The following is a 23,113-nucleotide window of genomic DNA, read 5'->3' as shown; positions in this document are numbered from 1 at the left end:
CATGCTAGCCCCCTGCCGGCCACAGTTCCCAACAAGGCTCCTTTCAAGGACCCTTTCGCTGGGTCTTGTCTGGCTTTTGGAGGACCTCTGAGCCTCCACAAGGCTTCAAGGCAGCATGGAAGGAAACGCAAGGTCAGGATTCCAGCCCCGGCAGCCATGGTTCCGGCTCCGGTCCTAGCCCCAGCAGCCATGGTTCCGGCTCCGGTACCGGCCCCAGCAGCCATGGTCCCAGCCCCAGAAGCCATGGTTCCGGCCCTGGTTCCGGCCCCAGCAGCCATGGTCCCTCCTCTAGTCTCAACTCAAGTCCCTTCTCAAGTCCCTTCTCTAGTCCCTACTCAATTCCCTTCTCTAGTCACTTCCCTAGTCCCTTCTCTAGTCCCCTCTCCAGTTTCCTCTCGAGTCCCCGCTCAAGTTCCCTCTTGAGTGCCCTCTCGAGCCCCCTCTCAAGCCACCTCTCGAGTTCCCTCTCGAGTCCCCTCTCCAGTTTCCTCTCAAGTCCCCTCTCAAGTCTCCCCTCAAGTCTCCTCTCGAGTTCCCTCTCGAGTCCCCTCCCATGTCCTGTGCCGTTGGAGGCCCGCCGACTACTCTTCCGCTGGTGGTCCTGCCAATCCTATGTTCTGTGCCGTTGGAGGTCCCGCCGACTACTCTTCTGCCGGGGGTCCTGCCAACCCTATGTCCCGTGCCGTTGGAGGCCCCGCCGACGATTCTTCTGCCGGGGGTCCTGCCAACCCCATGTCGTGTGCCATTGGAGGTTCCGCTGTGGATCCTGCCAGCTCCATGTCCTGTCCCGTTGGGGGTCCCGCCGACTACTCTTCCGCTGGGGGTCCTGCCAACCCTATGTCCTGTGCCGTTGGAGGTCCCGCTGCCAACTCTTCTGCCGGGGGTCCTGCCAACCCCATGTCCTGTTCCCGTGGAGGTCCCGCTGAGAGTCCTGCCAATCCCATGTCTTGTTCCGTTGGAGGTCCCGCCGTCACCTGTCTCGCCGGGGGTCCTGCCAACTCCTGGTCCTCTTCCGTGGGGTATCCTGCCGAAGCCCGTCCCACCGGCTCTGGTTCCTGTCCGGCCGACACTGGGTCCTGCCCGGCCTCCGGAGCTGTCCCGCCAGCGCCTTCCTGCCCGGCCTCCGGAGCTGTCCCGCCAGCGCCTTCCTGCCCGTCCTCCGGAGTTGTCCCGTCGCCGCCTTCGAGCCCGGCCCCCTGAGAGCCGTGGTCTTCGCCCTCGAGCCTGGCCCCCTGAGTGCCACGGTCTTCGCCCTCGAGCCTGACCCCCTGAGTGCCGTGGTCTTCGCCCTCGAGCCCGGCCCCCTGACTTTCTCGGCCGCGGCCCTTGCCCTCGGGCCCAGCCCCCTGACTCTTCCAGCCGCTGCCTTCGCCCTCATGCTCGGCCCCCTGAGTTCGCCCGCTGTGGCCTTCGCCCCTCCATGGACTCTGCCTTGCCCCCGGGCCGTCCACCCGAGACCCCCTCCATGGACTCTGCCTTGCCCCCGGGTCGTCCACCCGAGACCCCCTCCATGGTCTCTGCCTTGCCCCCGGGTCGTCCACCCGAGACCCCTTCCGGGCCCTCCGCTGTGCTCCTGGGCTGTCAGCCCAAACCCGTCCTCCTGACCCCTCCACCCACCCTGGTGGACCTAGTTTTGTGTCCCTCCTCCGGTCCTCCTCCACCCACCCTGCTGGACGTTGTTTTTTGTTTTGTTTTTTTTTACGTTTATTGGACTGTTTTGGGACGTCTGGGATCTGTCCCTTGAGGGCGGGGGGGGGGGGGGGGTATTTAAGTTCTGTTTTTTCTGTTTGTCATTGTTGGTTCATCGTTTGTCTGTGACTGTGTTCACCGGGGGAGTGTTCTGTTTGTCCGTGTATCCTTGAAATAAAGGTATTTTCAGTGTTATCTGCATTTGGGTCCTGCTTGCTTCGCTCACCCGTAACAGAGTCAATCTTAAACCATCACACCGATATGCTACAATCACAGGAGAACCGTGAACGACACAAGGTGATTCGAGCTGACCTAAGAACAGTTAGTGAACAGAACATCTCGTAAAAGATAACACCTTACACCAGTAACAGTTAGCCTCTGACTGCGCCATGGTGCATTTAAGAGCTGACATTAGCTGGGTATGTTATTCCTGAGATTAATGTCTCTATTACCTAATTATGCACTCCAGTGGAAAACCTTTTATGTGCAGCACACTCATGACATTCTCACAGAGGGAAAGGTTGACTAATAAAAAAATCTTCACACCAAAGTCAGGCATAGATACAGAAAGCAGAATGAATGAGCGTTTAATCTTGCTCCTACATTATTAAATAGCCAGTCTACGTAGGGCCTGTGCATACGTTCCAAACGCAGACAGATATTTTTATTTGACAGACAGTGACACGTTGGGCGATTACAACACATTTCTCACCCCAAGCAACATTCACGGCACAATATGTCTGCTACGCTGTGACTAATATCACCCAGACATACTGTAAAACAGCCCTCATCCTAACTCAAACCTGTCAAATGCAGAGGGGGAAGCCTCAGGGAATGTGATGCAAAGAGAGTCACAGTGTCAAAAGACAGCTCTAATAATATCATTTCAGACAGCTATGTTGGGATATTGTATTTACTTTTTGAGAAAGTAAAATAATAAACCATCAGGATTTGTTCTTGATTACGCTGCACATATACTCGGGTTGTGTGTCACCGTGGGATTTAAAAAGGGTTTTTATCAAGACTACATGTCAGATCAAATGTGTCAGAGAGACACACTTATAAACCCTGGGGTCAAACAAGCAGTAAGTGAGAAAACAAGTAAAATCAGAAGAGAAAGTGTTGAAATGAAAATGAATTAATGATACGTTTGATATTCAATTTGAAGCGTATATGAACAAACCTAAGAATGACCCTTTCCTATTGCTTCCTAGTACTTCAAGGTTTTCAGCTTTAGTTCAAACAAATAAAAACAGTGGCTTCACTTTGGGCACTGGAAGCGCATTTTGAGCATATACATATACATATATATGTATATATACATATATATATATACATATGTGTATATATATATATATACATATACATATATATACATATACATAATACATATATATATATACATATACATACATATATATACATATATATATACATATACAAATAGAATATATGTATATATATCATTACCAATCATATACATTATTACATATACATATATATAGGACATATACATATATATACATATACATATACATATACATATATATACATATACATATACATATACATATACATATACATATATATACATATACATATACACATATACACATATACACACATACATATACACATATATATATATATACACACATACATATATATATACACATATATATATATATATATATATACACACACATACATATACACATATATATATATATACACACACATACATATATATATATATATATATAATACACATATATATATATATATATACACACACATACTATATATATATTATATATATGTTATATATATATATAATATGTATTATATGTGGGATATATATAGATAATTATATATACCACATATATATACATATATAATATAATACATATATAAATATATATACATCTATATATATATATATAAATACAACAATATAACAATATATATATATAAATATATATATATATAATATATATATATACACATATATATATATATATTATCTATATATATATATACAATTATCCTCTACACATTATAAATCTTCATATACATATAATACTATATTATATATATATATATAACCATATATATAATATACGCATATAGAGTACCATATATATATATATATACACATATATATATATATACACATATATATAAACATATTATATAGCACATATAATAGATATATACCTTATATTACACATATATATACATATAGATACAAATATATATATATATACATATATATACATACATATCACATATATATATATATATGACATATATATAATACATACATATATATGATTATACATATATATCATATATACAATAATATATATAATATATATACTATATATGATATACATATAGGTGTAATATATATATATATATATATATACATATATAACATATATACATATATATACTATATACAATATATAATATATATATATATAGATACATCTATATATATAAATAAATATCCTTACATATATATATTATACATATGATACATCTCTATACATCTATATATCTATAACTATAAATGAGATACATATATTATTATATCTATCCATCTCTAAATTAATATATATCACCATATGAATATATATATATACATATTACACATTTAGATATATATACATATTATATATATATATACATTATACATATATTATATAACTATATACATATATATATATATAACATATACTATATATACATATACTATATACATACATATATATTTATAGACTATACATAATACATACTTATATATATATATATATTATACTATATACATATATATTCCCTATATATATACATAATATATATACTATACATATACAATAATATATATATATATATATATATATATATATATATGAGTAAAGACACTGGACACTGGCTCTAGTGCTTTCTAAAGAACCAATCTGCTCTACCAGACAGTGAAGAGTTAAGCCCCTCACCACTGGCATCACATGTTTACCCCCAGTGGACCAGAAGTCTTGCTCGGGCTTTAAATCTTGTATCTTTTCAGATCTGTCTTGATCCCTGTGGAATAACGATCTGCCTGGAATGCTCCCCCTACTTTTCCTTGGAACTTCACATCCAGAATTGAATTACTCCGAGTGTTTGAAGGGGGACGTGACAGTTGTGATGTTTATCTTTGGTCACAAATACAGACAATTCTGATTAAATATACATATGAAGCAAAGTAAGATAAAAGTGGCAAACATTACTGGATGTACATGTTATAATCCAATCATTGGACGAGTGTACTGGAAGTATATCATTTCCTGCTCTGCATTGAAGTGATGCTGAAGGATATCCTAGTAAGTAGAGGTCTTATTCTACAAAAAGGACACAGCCTGCTTCCCTCCTGAGTATTTTGCGTTTACTAAAACTGGGTATTTAGACCATCTTTCATAGTGTTGTGACAAGCCATCTGCTGGAAAAATAACCACGGCAAACTGTTAAGCCACTCATCTGGTAATACCAAATGAAAGAAGAGTAGAAACTGTGATATTATTCAGGAGTTCCTTTAAACAAATAGGCTTGCAGTTCAAGGAACAAGTGACGTTTAAGAGAAGTCACAGAAACGTTGTTTATTTCTCTTTCCAGTTGTTAGAGGAACATTCCCCCATCACGTCTCCTGTCTGTCCTCCCCTTAAATTCAACTCTCATGGAAATTATAAAATCCTGTCGGCAGCAGAGCAATCCCAAATATTCACATTCAATTGGAAACCACTTAAATTAGATCATATCTGTAAAGGCTTATTTGTACTGTAAGCCTATAGCCAAGTAATACCATGACATTATGGAAAAAAGAGACCCTAATAATGGCACAATAAGTACAACTTTCTTTTGCTCCAATCATCCAACTTAAATCTAGTATTTAACTTTCACTGCACCTTTTCCATCCACATTGCAATCCAATCATGGCAGAGCCTGAGGAATTCTGGGTAAACTGACACTCTTGTTTGCTTTAACTTTAAAAGCCCCCTGAAAGTCAACATGGCCTCTACAGGGGCTTTCACCTTCAAAAGAGGACCCACTACTGTGATTTAAAAGCCTGACGGCAAGGTATGCATTCAACAACAGGATGATTTGACTTTTGCTGGACATGATCAACTGTACATTTGACTTTTTTCTTCATAATAACCAAGAGAGAGACTTTATTTAACACTCTCACACAGATTAAATGACTCGGCCATACATCAAGAGACAGACAGACAGCTTTTAAAAAGATCCCAAATGTAAACCTGAGGTGTCTCACTGTTTCATCAAGGGCTTAACCTGTCAATCATCCTGTCAGTCTCCCAAAGCTGAAAGACCACCGACAGCACACGAAAAAGAGTTCCCTTTAAATTAATCCATCAGTGGTGTCTCTCCCCCTCCAACCCCCTCTGTCTGTCATTGGAGTCGGTCTCTTTCTTTACCTCTCTTTCTCTCTCATTACTTTGAGTGTAATGGTAAGTGCTAAATTAAGGAAACAGTATGTTCTGGCTCTGCTCCAGGCCTCACTTCAGGAGCAGGCAGCATTGTTTCTTGTGCTGTAGATAATCCGGTCGGCTCTCACATCAAACGCAGACCAAGCGAAGTGATAACTGAGCGGGACATTTTTATTCTGGCACTGAGAGAATATTAGTCTAAGGGGAAACACAGCCCCTGCTTCAGTCAACCAATAGACGTATCAATCGGTTATACATTATCAGTTGAACAATTTGGTAAATTTTCTGAAAGTGTTATATCAATGTATAATACACAGTTTTTAAAGAGAGAAAAGGCCACTGTGTATTCGGCTTGAATTCTATTTCATATGGTTTTTTGTATGCAAGTATGTTTTCAGGAGGACAAATTGACTGCGTGTTGTTGTTTTGTTTCATGAAAACACAAAGGAATTAGCCATCATTAAGTCCTCTAACAAAACACATCTGTACCAGTATTGGCATCCAAAATCCACATCAGTTAAACCAGAGAATGTAAAGAAGGGGGTTCTCCAATTTAACTAAGAGTTAAGAGTTAACATAGAGGAGTATACAGTATGAAAAAATATGTATATTAAGGCATTAATACTTCTCATAGCGGACATGTTTCTGAGGTTTAAAAAAGTAACATTAATCATAGACAATCCGTGCTAACAGGTCAAGAGCCACTTTGAGGTCCAGGCTATTTCCGCTTTAACATACCAACACTCGGATTATACATACGACATACACAACGTTTGCCATGCTTTGGGGGTAAACGCAGAACTTGAAAAAACTGTTTTACTTTGGAGGATTAGCCCTCCTCTGCTGCTGTCAGCATCACATGACTCCTGCTCAAAAGCTGGAATGCTGAGCGGTCAAAAGGCAGACAGGAAAACTATATTTCTCACTTTATTGTCCTTTCTGAAGTTGTTTTTGCAGTAAACTAAAACTTCCCCCCCTGCTCACCGTAAGTGAGCTATTTAAAGCGATTCATCTTTCTCCTGCTCCCTCCATCTCTCCTTTTCTGCCTCTCTCACTTATCCCTCTTTCCCCTAATCTCCCTGTCTAGTGTCTTTCTATAAAAGGAAAACTATGCCAGTAAGACAGAGCAGATCAAAACAGAGAGAGAGGAACTGCCTGAGCGAGGCAAGATGTTCCTTTTGGCTGGAATCACGACACTTGTTTGCATAAGAGAACATAGTTACACTCAAACTTTCACCTTGATAAGTTTATAAATAACAAAGTATTTTGTGAGGATGTTTGGATGCACGCGGGTAAACCAGATGCTCGCAATGTTAAAGCCATCTTAATAAATACTAGCTCAACAGTCTTAGTCAGTTTAACAGTATAGTCGTTTGACTGTGGAGCAGCAACGTCTACCAAAGTTAAAATAGCTGATGTGCTCATTGCAAATTAGCGGAAATACAATATTTGAGAACAACTGATTTGGTTGGTGAACTGTTTTTCACAAATGACGCTTTCTCACTTTTTGGCAGTGTGTGAGAAGTATGTTGTACTCTGATATTTCATAGATGCTAAGATAAATCAACTGCATGAGGAAATAATTCAGATGAATCTCTAAAAACGAAATAAGTGTAAGGCACAGCCCTATAGCTTTCACATGTCCTTATAACCTTTTTACAATCAGGTCAATAGGTGTGCTTCTGTCAGCATTTCACCACAGCATTGGCCTAATTCATTTTTCAGTTCACGGAAAAGTAGCTCGACATTAGGAATGAATGCTGCAGTGCATATGCTTTTTTACACACACACACACACACACACACACACACACACACACACACACACACACACACACACACACACACACACACACACACACACACACACACACACACACACACACACACACACACACACACACACACACACACACACACACACACACACACACACACACACACACACACACACACACACACACACACACACACACACACACACACACACACACACACACACACACACACACACACACACACACACACACACACACACACACACACACACACACACACACACACACACACACACACACACACACACACACACACACACACACACACACACACACCATCAGATATCCCTACCTCCATCCTCAGCCTCCAGGATTCCCTGGAGGTATTTGAAGGAGCCGGACTGTTTGGGTGCAGAGACGGGCTCTTCATAGTCCTGCAGCATCTTGTAGACGTCTGACTGCGGGTCAAAACCATTGCGGCTCACAGTGGATTGTGAGGGAGGCTCCGGGCTGAAAGACACAAGGGAGGAGAGATATTATTGTTCTGCTATCGAATGAATGGTGATTAAAAGACAAATCACATCAATTTAGAAAGAAGGGTCGACGTTCTGACAACAAGTGAATGTGCTGATGTTAGGGTAATATGTATTTCCATTTGTTTATTGTATTACATATGGCCACCGTTTTGTGTCTTTTATCATGTGATGTCCTGATGTGATGTTTGAGCAAGGAAATAATTAAAGGAGCCAAAGTGGCCTTAACAGAAAAAATAATAGATGACAATTGCCAGACCACCGGAGGCAGAAAAAGAAACTCGACCCGCTGAGACAGCAGAGGAGGGGTACATGTTACAGTCTGCGTGTGATTCCACATGCATAAAGTCTTAATCACAAAAGCCCTGTGCTATGGATCTGCATGTTCAATCACCCATCACGTTTTCCTAGAGCCAACAGGATGGATCCCATTCACTTGATACATTCAAGCCTCTGGGAGAGGAGCAGGGATGCTGACGGATGTGTTCCAATTCTGTCACACTCTACTGCACGATTGTCTCCACTCCAGGAGGGAAGGGATCACTGCAGTCTGTGTGTGTGTGTGTGTGTGTGTGTGTGTGTGTGTGTGTGTGTGTGTGTGTGTGTGTGTGTGTGTGTGTGTGTGTGTGTGTGTGTGTGTGTGTGTGTGTGTGTGTGTGTGTGTGTGTGTGTGTGTGTGTGTGTGAGAGAGAGAAAGCCCTAACTGGTGAACATTTGACTGACTGAGTGAGAGAAAGAAAGAAAGGAGAAAGAAAGTCAGGAGAGTACTGAGACATTGTGTACCAAAAATAATTAGAAACGTGATTGACAGGGGGCATTGAGCAGAGTTCAAATGGTTTTAAGCTGTGTTTGTTTGTACTGCACATGTGTCAGGGACTAAGTTAAACAATCCAGTCCTGGGGAGCGCTGAGTTCTGGAGAAGATGTTCACTGTGAGACTTAACACACAGATGTACTGCCTGCTCAAGTGGTGCACCACGACAAAGTGTTTCTCTAGTCGACAGGACCATCTGTGCACGTGAGTCTAAAGAGATACAAAGTGTGTTTATGTGTTTATATCTGTTATGGTAGAGAGCACATGAACACATGTGTCTGTGGAGTATCACAATATACTCATAATTGATGCTGCAGCAGGCACCTAATCCCCAGTAAAAATGTTCTTGTTTTTTTTACACAAACTGAGTGTCTATTAAAAGATGTTCACTGTTTCCAATTACTACATTTTCTATCTTTTCAATACTTAAATTCATTTAAGAATTTTCTTTTCCAAACCCTACAGTTAGTATATACTAGTCCTGGATACACAACAACCCATTTCTTTATATTTTGTTCTCTTTCTCCCCCTTGCAGCACAATTCGATCCCCTCACCTTTGTGAGGCGCTGAGGTTAAGGCCTCCCATCTTGCTTGGCAGAATTTTTTCTCCATTGCTGCCGTTTTGATAAAGTCCTGCTGGGTTGTTGAACTGAGCGCGTTCGTTTCCTTTCCCGTATCCGTAGCTGTAGCCGTTGTTGGATTTGGAGTGCCCGTTGTTCAGGTGGGGGGGCTGGGGAACCGGTGTAGGGGGAGGAGCCACTGGGGACTGTGGGGCTTGAGTGTAATGGGGAGCAGGCGGGTACTGGGGAGCAGGAGAGTACTGGGGGGAAGGAGGGTACTGGGGAGCAGGAGAGTACTGGGGAGCAGGAGAGTACTGGGGGGCAGGAGGGTACTGGGGGGCAGGAGGGTACTGGGGGGAAGGCGGGTACTGGGGGGAAGGCGGGTACTGGGGGGAAGGCGGGTACTGGGGTTCAGGGGTGTATGAAGACTTGAGACTGGAACCACCATATCCGCTGGTGATGGGACGGAAATTCTACAAAGGAAGAAAAAGAACAACACTTATTCAAAAGACTCGATAAAGCTTTTAGTGGTATTGAAATCCTTTAAAACCAAGCACACATGGATACAATGGTAAAAGTGAAAGAGCATCATAGATGTAATTACTAATGTTAGAAAAAAAGAAAAAAGGGTAATGGGCCCATAACAGAATGCCCCATTATGTTTAGGTTGAGGAAATGAAAGTCAACAGAGAAAACAAGCCCAGTGGTGCTGAAAAACCACACATCTTCAAAGGCGAATATAGTGGTTGTTCCTAAATGAGGCTTCGCAGTGGTGAGGGTTGAGAGAAAAGGCTTTTTCCACTTCATTTATGTTTTTCCTTTTCTCATGGTAAGGCTTATTAACAAGAAGCTTGTAATAGATTTCATGCAGATGATTTTGTCAAAACAAATTAAATTCTGTGGTGTAAATAGAAACATGTAGTTTAGCTGCTTCTTCTTGAACAGTTTATAGAAGCAGACAGAGCTCAGAAAGATTAAAATATCATCTTTTTGACATGCTACCTTCTATATTCTTGCCACATAGATGCTCTGCTGGAGCTCTTTGGAAGAATCTGCACTAATTCAGGACAGATGCAGACACCTACACTTACACCACTTTATACTCGGTGTGTTTATGCTGAAGTCAACGCCCTTTTCATGCATTTGCACAAACTGCACAGTGACATCACTGAGCCTCACAGTGTTTACCACAGTTATCAGCACACGATAGTGATAACACTCACTGCCAGCCTGGCTTTACCGTTTCAGAGACTGAACTTCACAGATAAGACTTTTATTGCATGGCTCGCAGTGATGTCACCACCTCTGATAGTGCTTTGCATTTCAGAGATAGCCTGCAGTTTTGAAAGAATAAACAGGGCTGCACATTATCATAACTTCAGACTATAAACATTTTAGATGAGAGAGTGACTTGTTTATAAGTTAGGCAATGCAGTAGGATTGGAGACAGTCAGACTGGTTTAACTGTGAGCCATGGTGTGTGTGTGTGTGTGTGTGTGTGTGTGTGTGTGTGTGTGTGTGTGTGTGTGTGTGTGTGTGTGTGTGTGTGTGTGTGTGTGTGTGTGTGTGTGTGTGTGTGTGTGTGTGTGTGTGTGTGTGTGTGTGTGTGTGTGTGTGTGTGTGTGTTTTGAGCTCAAGTATCCTAACCACAGGAGGTGGAGGTTCACAGCTTCTCCAGAAAGGACCCCTGTCATTTCAACAGATGGGTCTGCTGGATGTCATCCTGTCCTTGGCCGGACCACACGCACACACATGTACTGACACACACAAACACCCAGGTCTTCTGTAATCACTACCTTTCAGTCCTCCTACACCAATAAGCCCACAGCTTGGACAAACAATTGCTCTGTCATTGCCCTGCCTCCTGTAGTTAAGACAGAGAACTTGAGATACATTTAAAACCACTTCTTCCTACTCGGCCCAAAACCTCGGACAGTGAAGATAGATGAGTCCAGAAACCCTCTGAACAAAATGCTAGCAGATAGCTATTGATGGTTAGACTTCGTAGAAGCAGTGGGGAGTCAGCGCTCAATGCAGCTTTTCTTCCAGAGCCAAACCCTGTTTGGGCTGGATGTCAGAAACACCCAGCTCTCTGTGGCTCTCTCTCCAAGTAAACCAGACACTCTGAAGCCTGGTGCTCACCGCACGGCCCAACCAGATCCTACTCGTTATCTTTAGCTCTATTTTCACAGATGGTGGACCTCATGTGACTTTAATCAAAGGTTCCCTCGACCTCTTTCTTTTTCTGAATATAGAAAGAATTAGGCCATTTGATCAAATCAAAGATGCCCCAGTTATATTGCTGAGCATTACCTGGTTAAGCAGGAATGTTACATTGAGAGTGCTTTAAAAATCTTGATTCCACTGTTGCAAAATGCAGCTCCAAGAAAAACTCTCAAGACATTAACATCTTCTGATTAATAATCCCAGCCATGCTATAGAAGAGTTCAAGGACGATTTAAAGTGGATTAGAAGCACAGTTTGTTTGGTCCTGCTTACACTTTAATGATCATGTCAAATCCTCTACATTTTTCCTATAAAAGAACATTTCTGCCAATGGATATTAATGTTTCCTCCTGCTTTCTTTAAAGTGCCCTTTTGAACCTAACTATCTTTTATTTCATAACTTGATTCATCTGACGTCTTTCATTTTCCTGAGAACATACCCAATGTGGAAGGGTGAAGTTCTTCAGTGTTTTTAGTATTAATGAGAACCCATTATTCATTTCTCATATTCAGACAAGGGCTAAATCTGCAGATAACAATCAGGACAATAACCGTAAGACTGTAAGGCGAGCTTATTCATGCCTGTCCTAAGAATAAAGGAGCAAGCAGAGGAAAAATCCCCGTGAGTGTATTATATTACACCGCATGCAGTGGCTTGACAGTAAAGACATTTAATTTATGACTCCTAATCTGTACAAACATGACATGCGAAGGAGGACAGGTAAATGCATGCTGACATATATGGTGATAAAAGGGTAAGAAAAACATTCCTGTCTTGCTTTATTGACAAGATGGGACATTTTCCTGATGGAGCAATGAAGCACATTTTATTTACATTGCCCCAAATCACAATTTGTGCTAAAAAATCTGAACAAACAGACGCCTATATCCTTGATTTAGTTGAGGCAGAACAATATAGACATTGACTTCAGTGTTTTATAACCTGGACTCTATTTTCTCTTTATGGTAAGGACTTCAGAGAGGAATACAACACTTTTCTCTACCCCTGTACACACTGTTGAAATCAGTTTAATAATCAGTTATGATCTTTAAGAACCTAAACTAAGCTTTCTGTACCCTAACAAAAAAATCTCCTCATCGAACTGTTTCCTCCAACTTTCATTCTTTCATTCAGGTCTTCACTGTTGTTTTCCTGTCACCTCTTGTGATTTCCATATTTTGTCAAACACAGGCTCGTCAGTGGCCAAAGCAAACACTTCTAATGAGCGTACATTAACGGTGAGCAATTGCCCCAATAATTGACCAATTTCAAAGATTGTTGTCCTCATTAGTCACTTAGACACAAAAACATGGGGAAATAGGGTCCAGGTTTGAAAGACAAATAAGAAAGAACACAGGCAGCACTCAGAGGAAAAGTTATATGTGAATACCTTGAAGGCCAATGGACCCCTTAAAAATGCTTCTCCGGGGAGATTTCCCTGTTGTCAGCAGTAAGTATATGTTTTATAATTCTCACCCTCACACTCCTGCTTGACATTGTGAATACTTCTGTTTCAGCTGAACCCCCCCTCACTAACCATTCCTTTTGTCTTTTTTTCTCAACACTTTCTCTGGCCTCACATGCCTGTTGCAAAGATATTTGTTCTGGGTGGATGGCAGATTTATAAGGCAGCACATCTGGTGCTTGCCTTATAAAAATACCAGTTTGGTAACATTCAGGACCTGTAAGTGCTTTCATGTTGGTCTAAAGGTATGGTGGCTTGGATTCCTTTTTCTAACAAAAATCAGCTGTAAGCCAACTGTCTCATTAAAAAGATTAATTCAACCTTTTCACTGCTGGACTACATATAGGTTTAATTGAGATTTTGTTTTAAGGTGACAGTCACATTCATTTAGTGAATGCCTTATTACCCTAATCCCCCTGGAAACCTTATCGTGTTTTACCAATGTAGTCAAAACAGTTTAGAGTTAATATGAGCAGCTGCCAGCTGCAGTTTTATGTCCGACAGAAACTCAACAACGGTTGAAAAAGACCATCTGTGAGATCATCTATTTTCTAATTTCTCTCTCTTGAGCATGGTTACTCTTTCATTTTCTCCCAAATCTTGACTACATTCCTCTGGCTTGGATGAAGAGAAACTTTGAAAGGTAAAAAAAAAAAAGTAAAGGAGAGGAATGAGATCCAATCACAGAAACTGCTTATGGGAACCGGCGTTGTCTATAAGCACATTCTGGCTGTCATCCGATTTCACTGACCTGTTTTACAACGGTAACCAAGCATGGCTAATGGTTCAGGATGACCGATGTCCAAGAACGAAAGAAAGACAGAAAAGAGAAAGAAAGTTTGCTTTTGCATGCATGTTCATTCATCCCTGTGTAAGCCCTTACAAACTGCATTATGTTTATTAGGGTGCATTCAGCCAAGAGGCACCACGTTCCTCCATTTATCAACCTGACTGAATGTTACCCTGATTAATAAGAGCTTTAATAGGAGAAGACTACAGTTTAAGTTGAACCACAGATTGGTCAGGGAGGCTTACACCAACACACCAGAGGAGGAGGGGCTGGGGAGGGGAAAAAAGGTGGAGGACCCTAATTGAAATCATATGCCTGTCTTTAAGCGAGAACACAGAAACACAAATTCATGATAACACTCACACACACATGCACAGCACCTCCTTCTTTTCTGCCTCCTGCATGGTTTAATCCCCCTGGACCTTTGAAATTAAGCTTTTCACATGGCGCTCTGCACCACTAACCAAACACAAACCAGCCCTTTATGGCTCCCTGGGCCTGGCCCTGGGTGCCTCTCTGGAGGGACAGACAAACAGGCTAGAGAGGAGGTAGCAGAGAGCTGACGTGGGGGGGTTGGGGGAGAAAGACCGGAAAATGGTAGAGTTGTTGGGCTTCGGGCCATGAGCATGTCTGAGAGAAAACAAATGCTTAAGGCGCAAAGGATTTAGCATTTGAATCAATTTCAATGTCACGCATTTGATCAATTTCCTGCAGCTGTTTAGAAACGTTTACTTCCATGTTGACCGTACAAAGTCACTTCTGGGTTGAATTAAATTTGGTAAGATGTCTCCAATTACAGATTATGATAAAAAGACATCCTACTTTTGATCAAAATTCAATGTTTGAGTTTATTATTGTCCTGCAGGTCACCCTTGAAAAAGAGATCTTTTGATCTCAAGGGGCTTTCACCTGGTTAAATAAAGGCTACAAACAAACATTAACTGTCAGCAAGAAGTTTATTGGTTATAAGACCAATAAGTTCATGCAGTTTATTTAAGACATGTGTGTTACTTTGAACACTTTATAGTCTGGCAGAATAAGGTTACGTAAAAGTGGATGGTGCAACAGCAATACACTAAAATAACTTTCTTTGTTTTGGAATTTCCCAGTCTCAGTCCCTAAAAAACTCAGTATTTTCTTTTTTTAACCGTCAAACTGACTGAGTCTGGATGGCTGCAGTATTTTGGTCTTTCTTACCCAAGCAGAGTTGCTCTCAATGACCCCGTCCCCTCCTCAGCATGCTGACAGCCAAGCAGAGCAGAGAGGGCTCCATTAGGAAAATCAAAAGACTGATTTGGACATTTCTGGGGATTACTGGCTGATTAGTGAACACAAACAACCAAATAAGTGGGGTCAGAGGTCTGTGATCTAAAGGCCTGCTGTGTGAATGACGATTATGAGATTCCCTGGCAGGGGATTGGGAAGCAGTGGACCTAGTAAACATATTTTTGCAACCAATGAGAATACTCTTTAATGGCCCCATATTGTTTTTGTATTAATGGTCTTTATGGTGTTTATCCAGTTGTGTACAAACTCTATCGTTCTAACTGGCCTTATTCACTATTGATCATTCCTATCCATAAATATGCATCTTAGAAAATTACGAAGGTTTACAACTTTGTACTATTTTGTGTTTTAAAAAGGCAAATTATTCTCAATGACAGATATTGGAAAGTAACTGCCTTGTTCCATTCATAAAACTATGTTGTATCATGCACACATTTTTTATCTGAAGTAAAATGCAATTCCAAGCAGTGAAGGAATTACGGTCTATAAGTCATGCAAGGACTCCATCTGTCAGCTCGTATTAAAGCTAGCTTCCAGAATTTGCCTTGAGCTGCCAGCTCCGGGGCTACATCTGGTGTGATCCAGACCTCTTAGCTTCCGCATTGTGAGGCCTCATTCTTTCCACAGGGCCATAGTGCTTCACCACAATAGCTATCACTTTAATAATAGGGTAGCGGAAATGAATGGCATTCTGATAAACAAAAAAAATGCAGTTTGGCCTTAAATTGGACCTAAAGGCCATTCCTACCTACTTGAAACTGCCATTTAATTAAATGGAAGGCATTTCTTAGAAAACCTGAAATGGCAGTAAGTGGTGGTATCGTTTTACTTCTGAATAAAACTGCTCCAGGAGTAGGACAGAAAGATGTACAATGAGATAACCATTCACAAGGCATAGAGGCATTTTCTTTCCAAATCGGTCTTTCTCATCGGAAAAAAGTTCCAATTTAAGACGATGAGGTGATGAGATTATGAAGGTTTCGGCAGATTATGTTTCAACAGTATATGTGCTAAAGCCACGAGACATTAATTCATCACGGTCATCTCGCAAAAACTGATGTAACTTCCATCTTGAAGTGATAATTCCGCTAACACTTTAATGCCACTGAGGAAAATATCAGATGAACAATCAGAAACAGATGAGGTCAGGGGCTACTTAACAAGGCTTGACACAACTCTCACAGCCAAAGAAGTGATGCAGAACCAACACATACCCTTACTTTTTTACTTACTGTGTGACACATCATTATTATCTCAACCTCCCACCCTCCGTTATCAAATTATTTCTATTTCAGGAAAGTTGTGTGTCACATCCAGTAGTCTGTGCTCAAAGGCATGAGGAAAGTTCTTTGGAAACACATCATACAGTTGCACTGAATACCCCAACACGTTGAACACCCTAAAGCAAAAACACTTGCATCAAGTCAAGTCATAGAGTCATACACTTGTAATGTATGCAGTTCCCTCAGTCTTTTATTAGAGTCTACCCTGTTCCCGAGGGGAAAGGAAACACCTCATAGCTTCCATGTGACACTTCCTGCTCAGAAGCTTATTCCCACAAGTGAGACTGGAATTTCCAGTCAATGAATACAAAATGTAAAGGGAAATGATAAAAAAAGAGAATGTCCTGAAGACTGGCGTCATTGGGTTCGTTACTACTCAGGAGCTGCTTATTGGGCTCTAGTGGTAGCATTCTGATGTAGAAAAATATTGCAATGTTCTTAGTTCATGGGGTCAATCTAGAGATGAAAAACACCAATAAATGCCTGTGTAGGCCAAAAACAATGTGTGGTCATTTTCAAGTAGAATTGTTTTCTTTATAGCTACAAGCCCTGGTGTGACTCAGTTCTCACCCTGCTAGCCAAAGCATATTGAATCAGAGAGTGGATGACGGACAAACAACCTTCAGGCCAGCATAACAAACAAAAAATGTCACTCATACAGTGATTTGATTCAGTAAATGTTTGCCTAGGCTGTCCAAAACTGGCTCATCATGAAGTCACTGTGGGCCAACCGTTTCACATATTTCAGTTTGGAGATGGTTCATCCGGCGTGAGAGAGGCCCCGGTGCATATATTGTTTCCATTGAGGAACAATTGGCATTGTTATGTGTCAGAGTAGAGAAAGAAAAAGAGAGCCTTGGTCTTTTATGCGACCCCGGGGAGCGGATGTTTCCTCTCTTCATGCACAGAAGAATCCACCTGAGCGTGGCGATAAAATGGCTCCGACTCTGCGGTTTCTAGTTGTCCAGGTTTGTTTCATTAAAAGAGACTTTAGGGAACATTTTGAAGGCTTCAATGAGGGAGAAGGAATGACTGGATAAGATGTTACAGAGATACAGTATGCCAGACCTAGAGAAAAGTGCCTGAGAGACAGAATTACTCCTCTAGCGCACCCGAACAAAAAGTCCTCCTGTTGTGCACTTCAGTATTTGTATAAATAGTTGTGCTGATTGTTAATCTCTCTCACAAGTTTGTTATTTCCTTGTGTTAATCAAAGCAAGACCAGAGCTGGTGCGGAGATTATGAGATGAAGACTGGAGCAGAGTTACTGTTAAATGTATCAACATATGAATTCATAGCTCAAATGACACACATCTTCTTCTCTTTTTCGTTTCTGGGTAGCCGAGAAAATATTGTATTCAATTCTAATTTTTGGTAACATGTTATCGGGTTAGTTTGTTCTTCTTTTAATCACAATAGGAAACGTGTCATTTCTGTGGCTATATAGTACAACATATACAATGGTGTGCGAGTGAGGTATCATTTGATGGGAATTCTACTCTCACAGCCACAACAACAAAGATGAATTGCATATGCTAAAGATTCTTTGACTTTCATCTCTGCCACTGAAAACAATACTTTCCTGTAAGCAAGGCATCAAAACTCCCATTGATGAGTGGACAGATGGATTTCACTTAGCTCTTTGTGTGTCTGTTCCACCCTTTTGCAGACAAGGAGACCCTGCCACAGAGAGGGCTGAGAGACACGTCAGTCCAGACTTCACAACTTCCACAATACAATACATGACAAATGGACACCCGCATGTCGGAGCCACAATATGCTCATTGTTTGTCTGTTTCAGTCACAAAGTCTTCTCACACACATATACACACACACCACATACACACACACCTCCTATTCCCTCTGTGCTAAAAAAATCTGTTGGCTTCCCAGCACTGGAAAACTTGGGAAAGATCATCTGCTAGAGTTCATCATGCCTTTGACGTCCATTTGGCAGCTCGTACGATTGAAGAACAATCAAGATACTATTTCAAAACCATTCCAGTGAACAGTGGGACGCATTATCTCATTTATATCATGTGAATAATAGCGTACATGCAATTTAATGATCCAGTGTTGTGGCTGTTTCCATGGATTCTGTTTGTGGTATAAACAGATTGGGAGGACTTGAGTCTCACACCCAGACACAGACCTGTACTTTAAAGTTATGACCCATGATCTGATTTATCCTCTCGTGGCTGATTCAGTACGTAGCAAAGGACCCTTACACAAAGCAGTAGATTTTGAAGGCTTAAAACCATGTTCAAAATAAATCAAACCAGTGAAATGTGTGCGACACAAGAAGCTACCTATAGCGTTTGAAACTGGTTGGTTAGTAGATATGCTTTTGAGCAGCATCAAACATGCATAGGTAAGTAAAACACGTAGAATATAATCGAATAATTTGGTGTAGCTGATATTTCATGAATAGTTACAGTGTAAGATCCTGTTCATAGGACCTAACCCTAACCAACCCTAACATTAATCCTAACTTTAAATATAATATATCACAACAAGAACCAGCAACCCATCTCTGTATGTTTCAAATATATATTTTACCTGATGTGTCTCCCCACAAGGCAAGAGACAATCAAACCTATACAAAAAAGTGACAAATCCAACTAAAGATGTCACCATCTTAACTAATGTGCAGGTTCTTTCTGTGTCTTTCTTTGGTCTGATGAGTAATGTAACATGTTTTCATCCGAGCCCTGAAACTCAGCACAAAAAAAGCAGATGGGTTTTGATAGCATCCAAGTGGGGGTGAATATAAATGTGAAGCAACCATTGTTACTTGGTTTTTTATAAATCCAAAGTAAACAGTGTTTACCTGTGAGTCGGGCTCCATGTAAGGGCTTGTCTTGCCATCTTCACTAACTGTTGGCGACCACACTCTCTCTCCCGATCCAGACCTGAAAGACAATACCCATGAGAGAAAGAGAGAGTCAGATAAGTGTTCCGCCATCCAACACCCAAGTGTTGAGGCATTCAGTCGTTTATGTTGAAAAGTATGAATTTTCCTTTCCACAGAATATCCAGTGTATAAAGTGTCAATATTTCTGAGTGGGAATGTTTGAAAGGAAACTGGACAAAAAGGGAATGCCAAGACACATTTAACTTAAATACTTAAAGAATCACATTAAGCTGGGAAATATAATGACTTTGGCTTCACAGTCGTTTGATGATCGAATTGTATTGAGATTCAAGATATTAATTTCACGTTACATTATATCCTGCCAACTGCTGTACCCTTTATGTGCAGAAAAGACTAATCTCTGCAGATACAAAAAAAAAAAAAAAAAATCATATACTGCACTCATATTTCCATTTATAACGGCCTTTTCTTTTTCGTGTGTGTGTGTGTGTGTGTGTGTGTGTGTGTGTGTGTGTGTGTGTGTGTGTGTGTGTGTGTGTGTGTGTGTGTGTGTGTGTGTGTGTGTGTGTGTGTGTGTGTGTGTGTGTGAATTTGGATTTGTACATTTGGCAGGTATTCACATTAGGAATGGGATACAGCTCATTCTGGCCTCCTCCCACTGGTACAAAGATAAAATCCTCATCACATCATAACTCAATGGTACGAACTATCAAATGTTGTTTGGAAAAACACATTGCATTTTGGGCCATGATTTTTCAAAAGGAGTGATAACTGAATTACTAGTATCTAAAGCTTCCCCCCCTTCTGTTCGGATTACAAGTGATTGACTCCAGTTGCATTTCCTTACAAGAAACGACATGACGTACTGACTGGCAGAAATGATAAAACATTATTTACAGCACTGCTGAATGGGCCAAGTGTGCATTCATAAGCAGGGACCAACATCTTTTATTTCCAGATAATTCTATGTTTTGATGAAATTAATAGAGTGGAACACATTTCATTGCAATAAATCTTCAGTAGCATCACTCAACGCTTCACTTGCAATACGTTTTCACTTTCAAGTTATGTGTTAAAGTAATGGCAGTCTACATGCCATATCAACAAAAAAGATCTGAGGGGAATTCTTTGGTTCGACGGGTTGGGTGGCTTTTGTATCCATGGTGTTGGCTCAGCAGTGGGAAAGCATCCAACTTCCAAAAGAGTAACACCAGGACATCATGCAGATCAACTAAAGGACACTGCATCTACCCTCTATTCTTTCACACTTCCACCCACAGGACATGAATATTAACTGTGAGTGTGCTGCATGGATCCATGGACCCCACAGTGAGGGTGGCTTGACGTCTGAAGAGGTGAGGTCACCAGGCTGCAGCTGGCACAGCGTTGGCTGAGCTGAGGCAATGCTTCAGATATGAACCACGGAGGTGTTGCTATCAAGGACACTCTTATGAGGTGACGAGTGTCTGGCAGACTGCGTGGGCTGACATGCCCCTCCAACGCCAGAAAGCCGACTGATAGTTTAGTTTCGATAGTTACCGCACAAACAGCCCATTGAAACAAGTAAATGCTCAGTATTAAATGGCCTATTTGAATTGACATTTCAGAAGTGCGAAACAGAAGACATGGAATTTTTGCATTCATCCATCTAAATGGAGATTTAAATGGATACGCATAGGTGGAAACTGTGAGAGGCAGACCAGCTTGGGATTTACAGTGTTACACTGTTGCATTCATTAGGTCATTCTGAAGAGGGATGTCAGTAATGTTGTTATGATTAATTCCACTTGCCACGTGACTGCTAAGCCTATTGGCTGCGATTTCAGTTATAAGGCTAAATATTGAGCAATGGACATAATCAAGTATTTTAAATGTAATGTAGCATTAGTACAGCAAAGAAACATTTTCTTGCACACCATTTTGGATAAGGACAATGAACTGTATAATTTTTTTGTCAGTATGTGAGGAATCAGGATCCAGCTGTTGCTTTACATTCATCAACCCGTGGATCATCACTAACTTTTTTTTCTCTTCTCTTCTTTGCTTTTTAATTTCCTCCGTCTTTTTTTTTTTTTATAAGATCGAAGGTGAAAATCGAGCCTGAGGCATAAAACACCCTCCTAGCTTTTTTCAAATTGAATGATCAATTTCCCATATTTACTTGTACCTCCTCTGTTTAGGTGCACTTTCTTAATACATTTTCAAAATGATAAATAGGATAGGAATGAGTAGTTCCAGGCTCATTCCTTAAGTGTTGTCTTTGATTTTCATCCAGCATCTGCTTTGAACTGTATAGTTCAGATTTGAACATTATTGAATACAGATAAATGGAAAGAAAAGTGGAAGACAAAGAAAACTCATAGACCACACGTTTCTGAAATATAGATCCACATGTTCTCATATTGTTAAGTTACTTGGTTTTTGTTTTCAAATGGTCACAGTTATCATCATAAGGAACTTCAAAAAGCAAGGACATGATTTAAAAGATCACATAATATTGGCCATAAAAGTACTGTTAGGATTATAAAAAGAAAGGAAAAAAACTACCAATGTCAGAAGTCTGAATAAGAACAGGAAAATAGACAAAATCAAGGGGAAACAAAGAAAAACAACACATGCAGAGACGGAAGAGAACATAGAAAGTCTCAGGTCATCAGAACCACTTTCCTATGGTCATATTTTCCCTTGCCTGACCTCCCCCCGTCAGGTTTAATTTCCTGATCGGGGATATCTGGTTTTTAAAGTGGTGGATGAGTTTACTTTGGCTGCAGAGGATCACCATATTCGAGGAGGAGCATGAGACAAGGCTATAAAACAAAATGCCCTGAAATTAAAATACGGCTGATCACTGAACATTTCAGGGTTCACCGAAGAGTCTTGCCCCGATGCCTCGCTCTGTAAAACCCATCTGAAAAAGTATGGTTTTCTATTATACGTTACCAACACTGGAGGAGTTCCTTTGTTATTTTGTTATGTGAGAAGAGTCTAAATGTTTTCTCCCCTGAGATTAAAAGTAGATAACCTCCTTTTAAAGAGGATGAGGGTCTGATCTGAACAATTTTGGGGTGTCACTTGAAAAGATCGCCATCTTGGAAATGACAAGATCGATGCAAGTGAGCAAGAGGGAGGTTTGTGGTCTCCCCCATCCTCACAGCCTCTCAGGCTGCGGCCCCACGAGGACGAAAACGGCTAAACGCATAGGATTAACGCAAACGCAATCGCAAACGGCTTCCGTCCACATGCAATAATTATCCGGATAGTGTCTGCCCACACGAGACCGCTCCGTTTAGCTCCAACCGCTGGAGAAGCTGCAGTACATATGCAGGAGC

The 23,113-nt window shown here is 40.9% G+C and overlaps 1 protein-coding gene across 1 annotated transcript in view; it reads right to left on the bottom strand.

Moving 5' to 3' along the window:
• Window positions 1-23,113, bottom strand: part of pdlim4 (PDZ and LIM domain 4) — a 52,127-nt gene that overhangs the window by 8,856 nt on the left and 20,158 nt on the right. Inside the window, exons 3-5 of the mRNA XM_034098960.2 lie at window positions 19,740-19,821; window positions 9,852-10,330; window positions 8,303-8,460 (exon numbers count right to left, since the gene is read on the bottom strand). Of these exons, the coding sequence (XP_033954851.1) occupies window positions 8,303-8,460; window positions 9,852-10,330; window positions 19,740-19,821 (719 nt within the window). The remainder of the gene's footprint in view (window positions 1-8,302; window positions 8,461-9,851; window positions 10,331-19,739; window positions 19,822-23,113) is intronic.

The sequence above is a fragment of the Pseudochaenichthys georgianus genome, chromosome 14 (genome assembly GCF_902827115.2).
Source record: "Pseudochaenichthys georgianus chromosome 14, fPseGeo1.2, whole genome shotgun sequence".
Taxonomy (NCBI): Eukaryota; Metazoa; Chordata; class Actinopteri; order Perciformes; family Channichthyidae; genus Pseudochaenichthys; species Pseudochaenichthys georgianus.
Note: the sequence above shows the minus strand (reverse complement) of the source record. Positions and strands in the feature narration are given on the sequence as shown.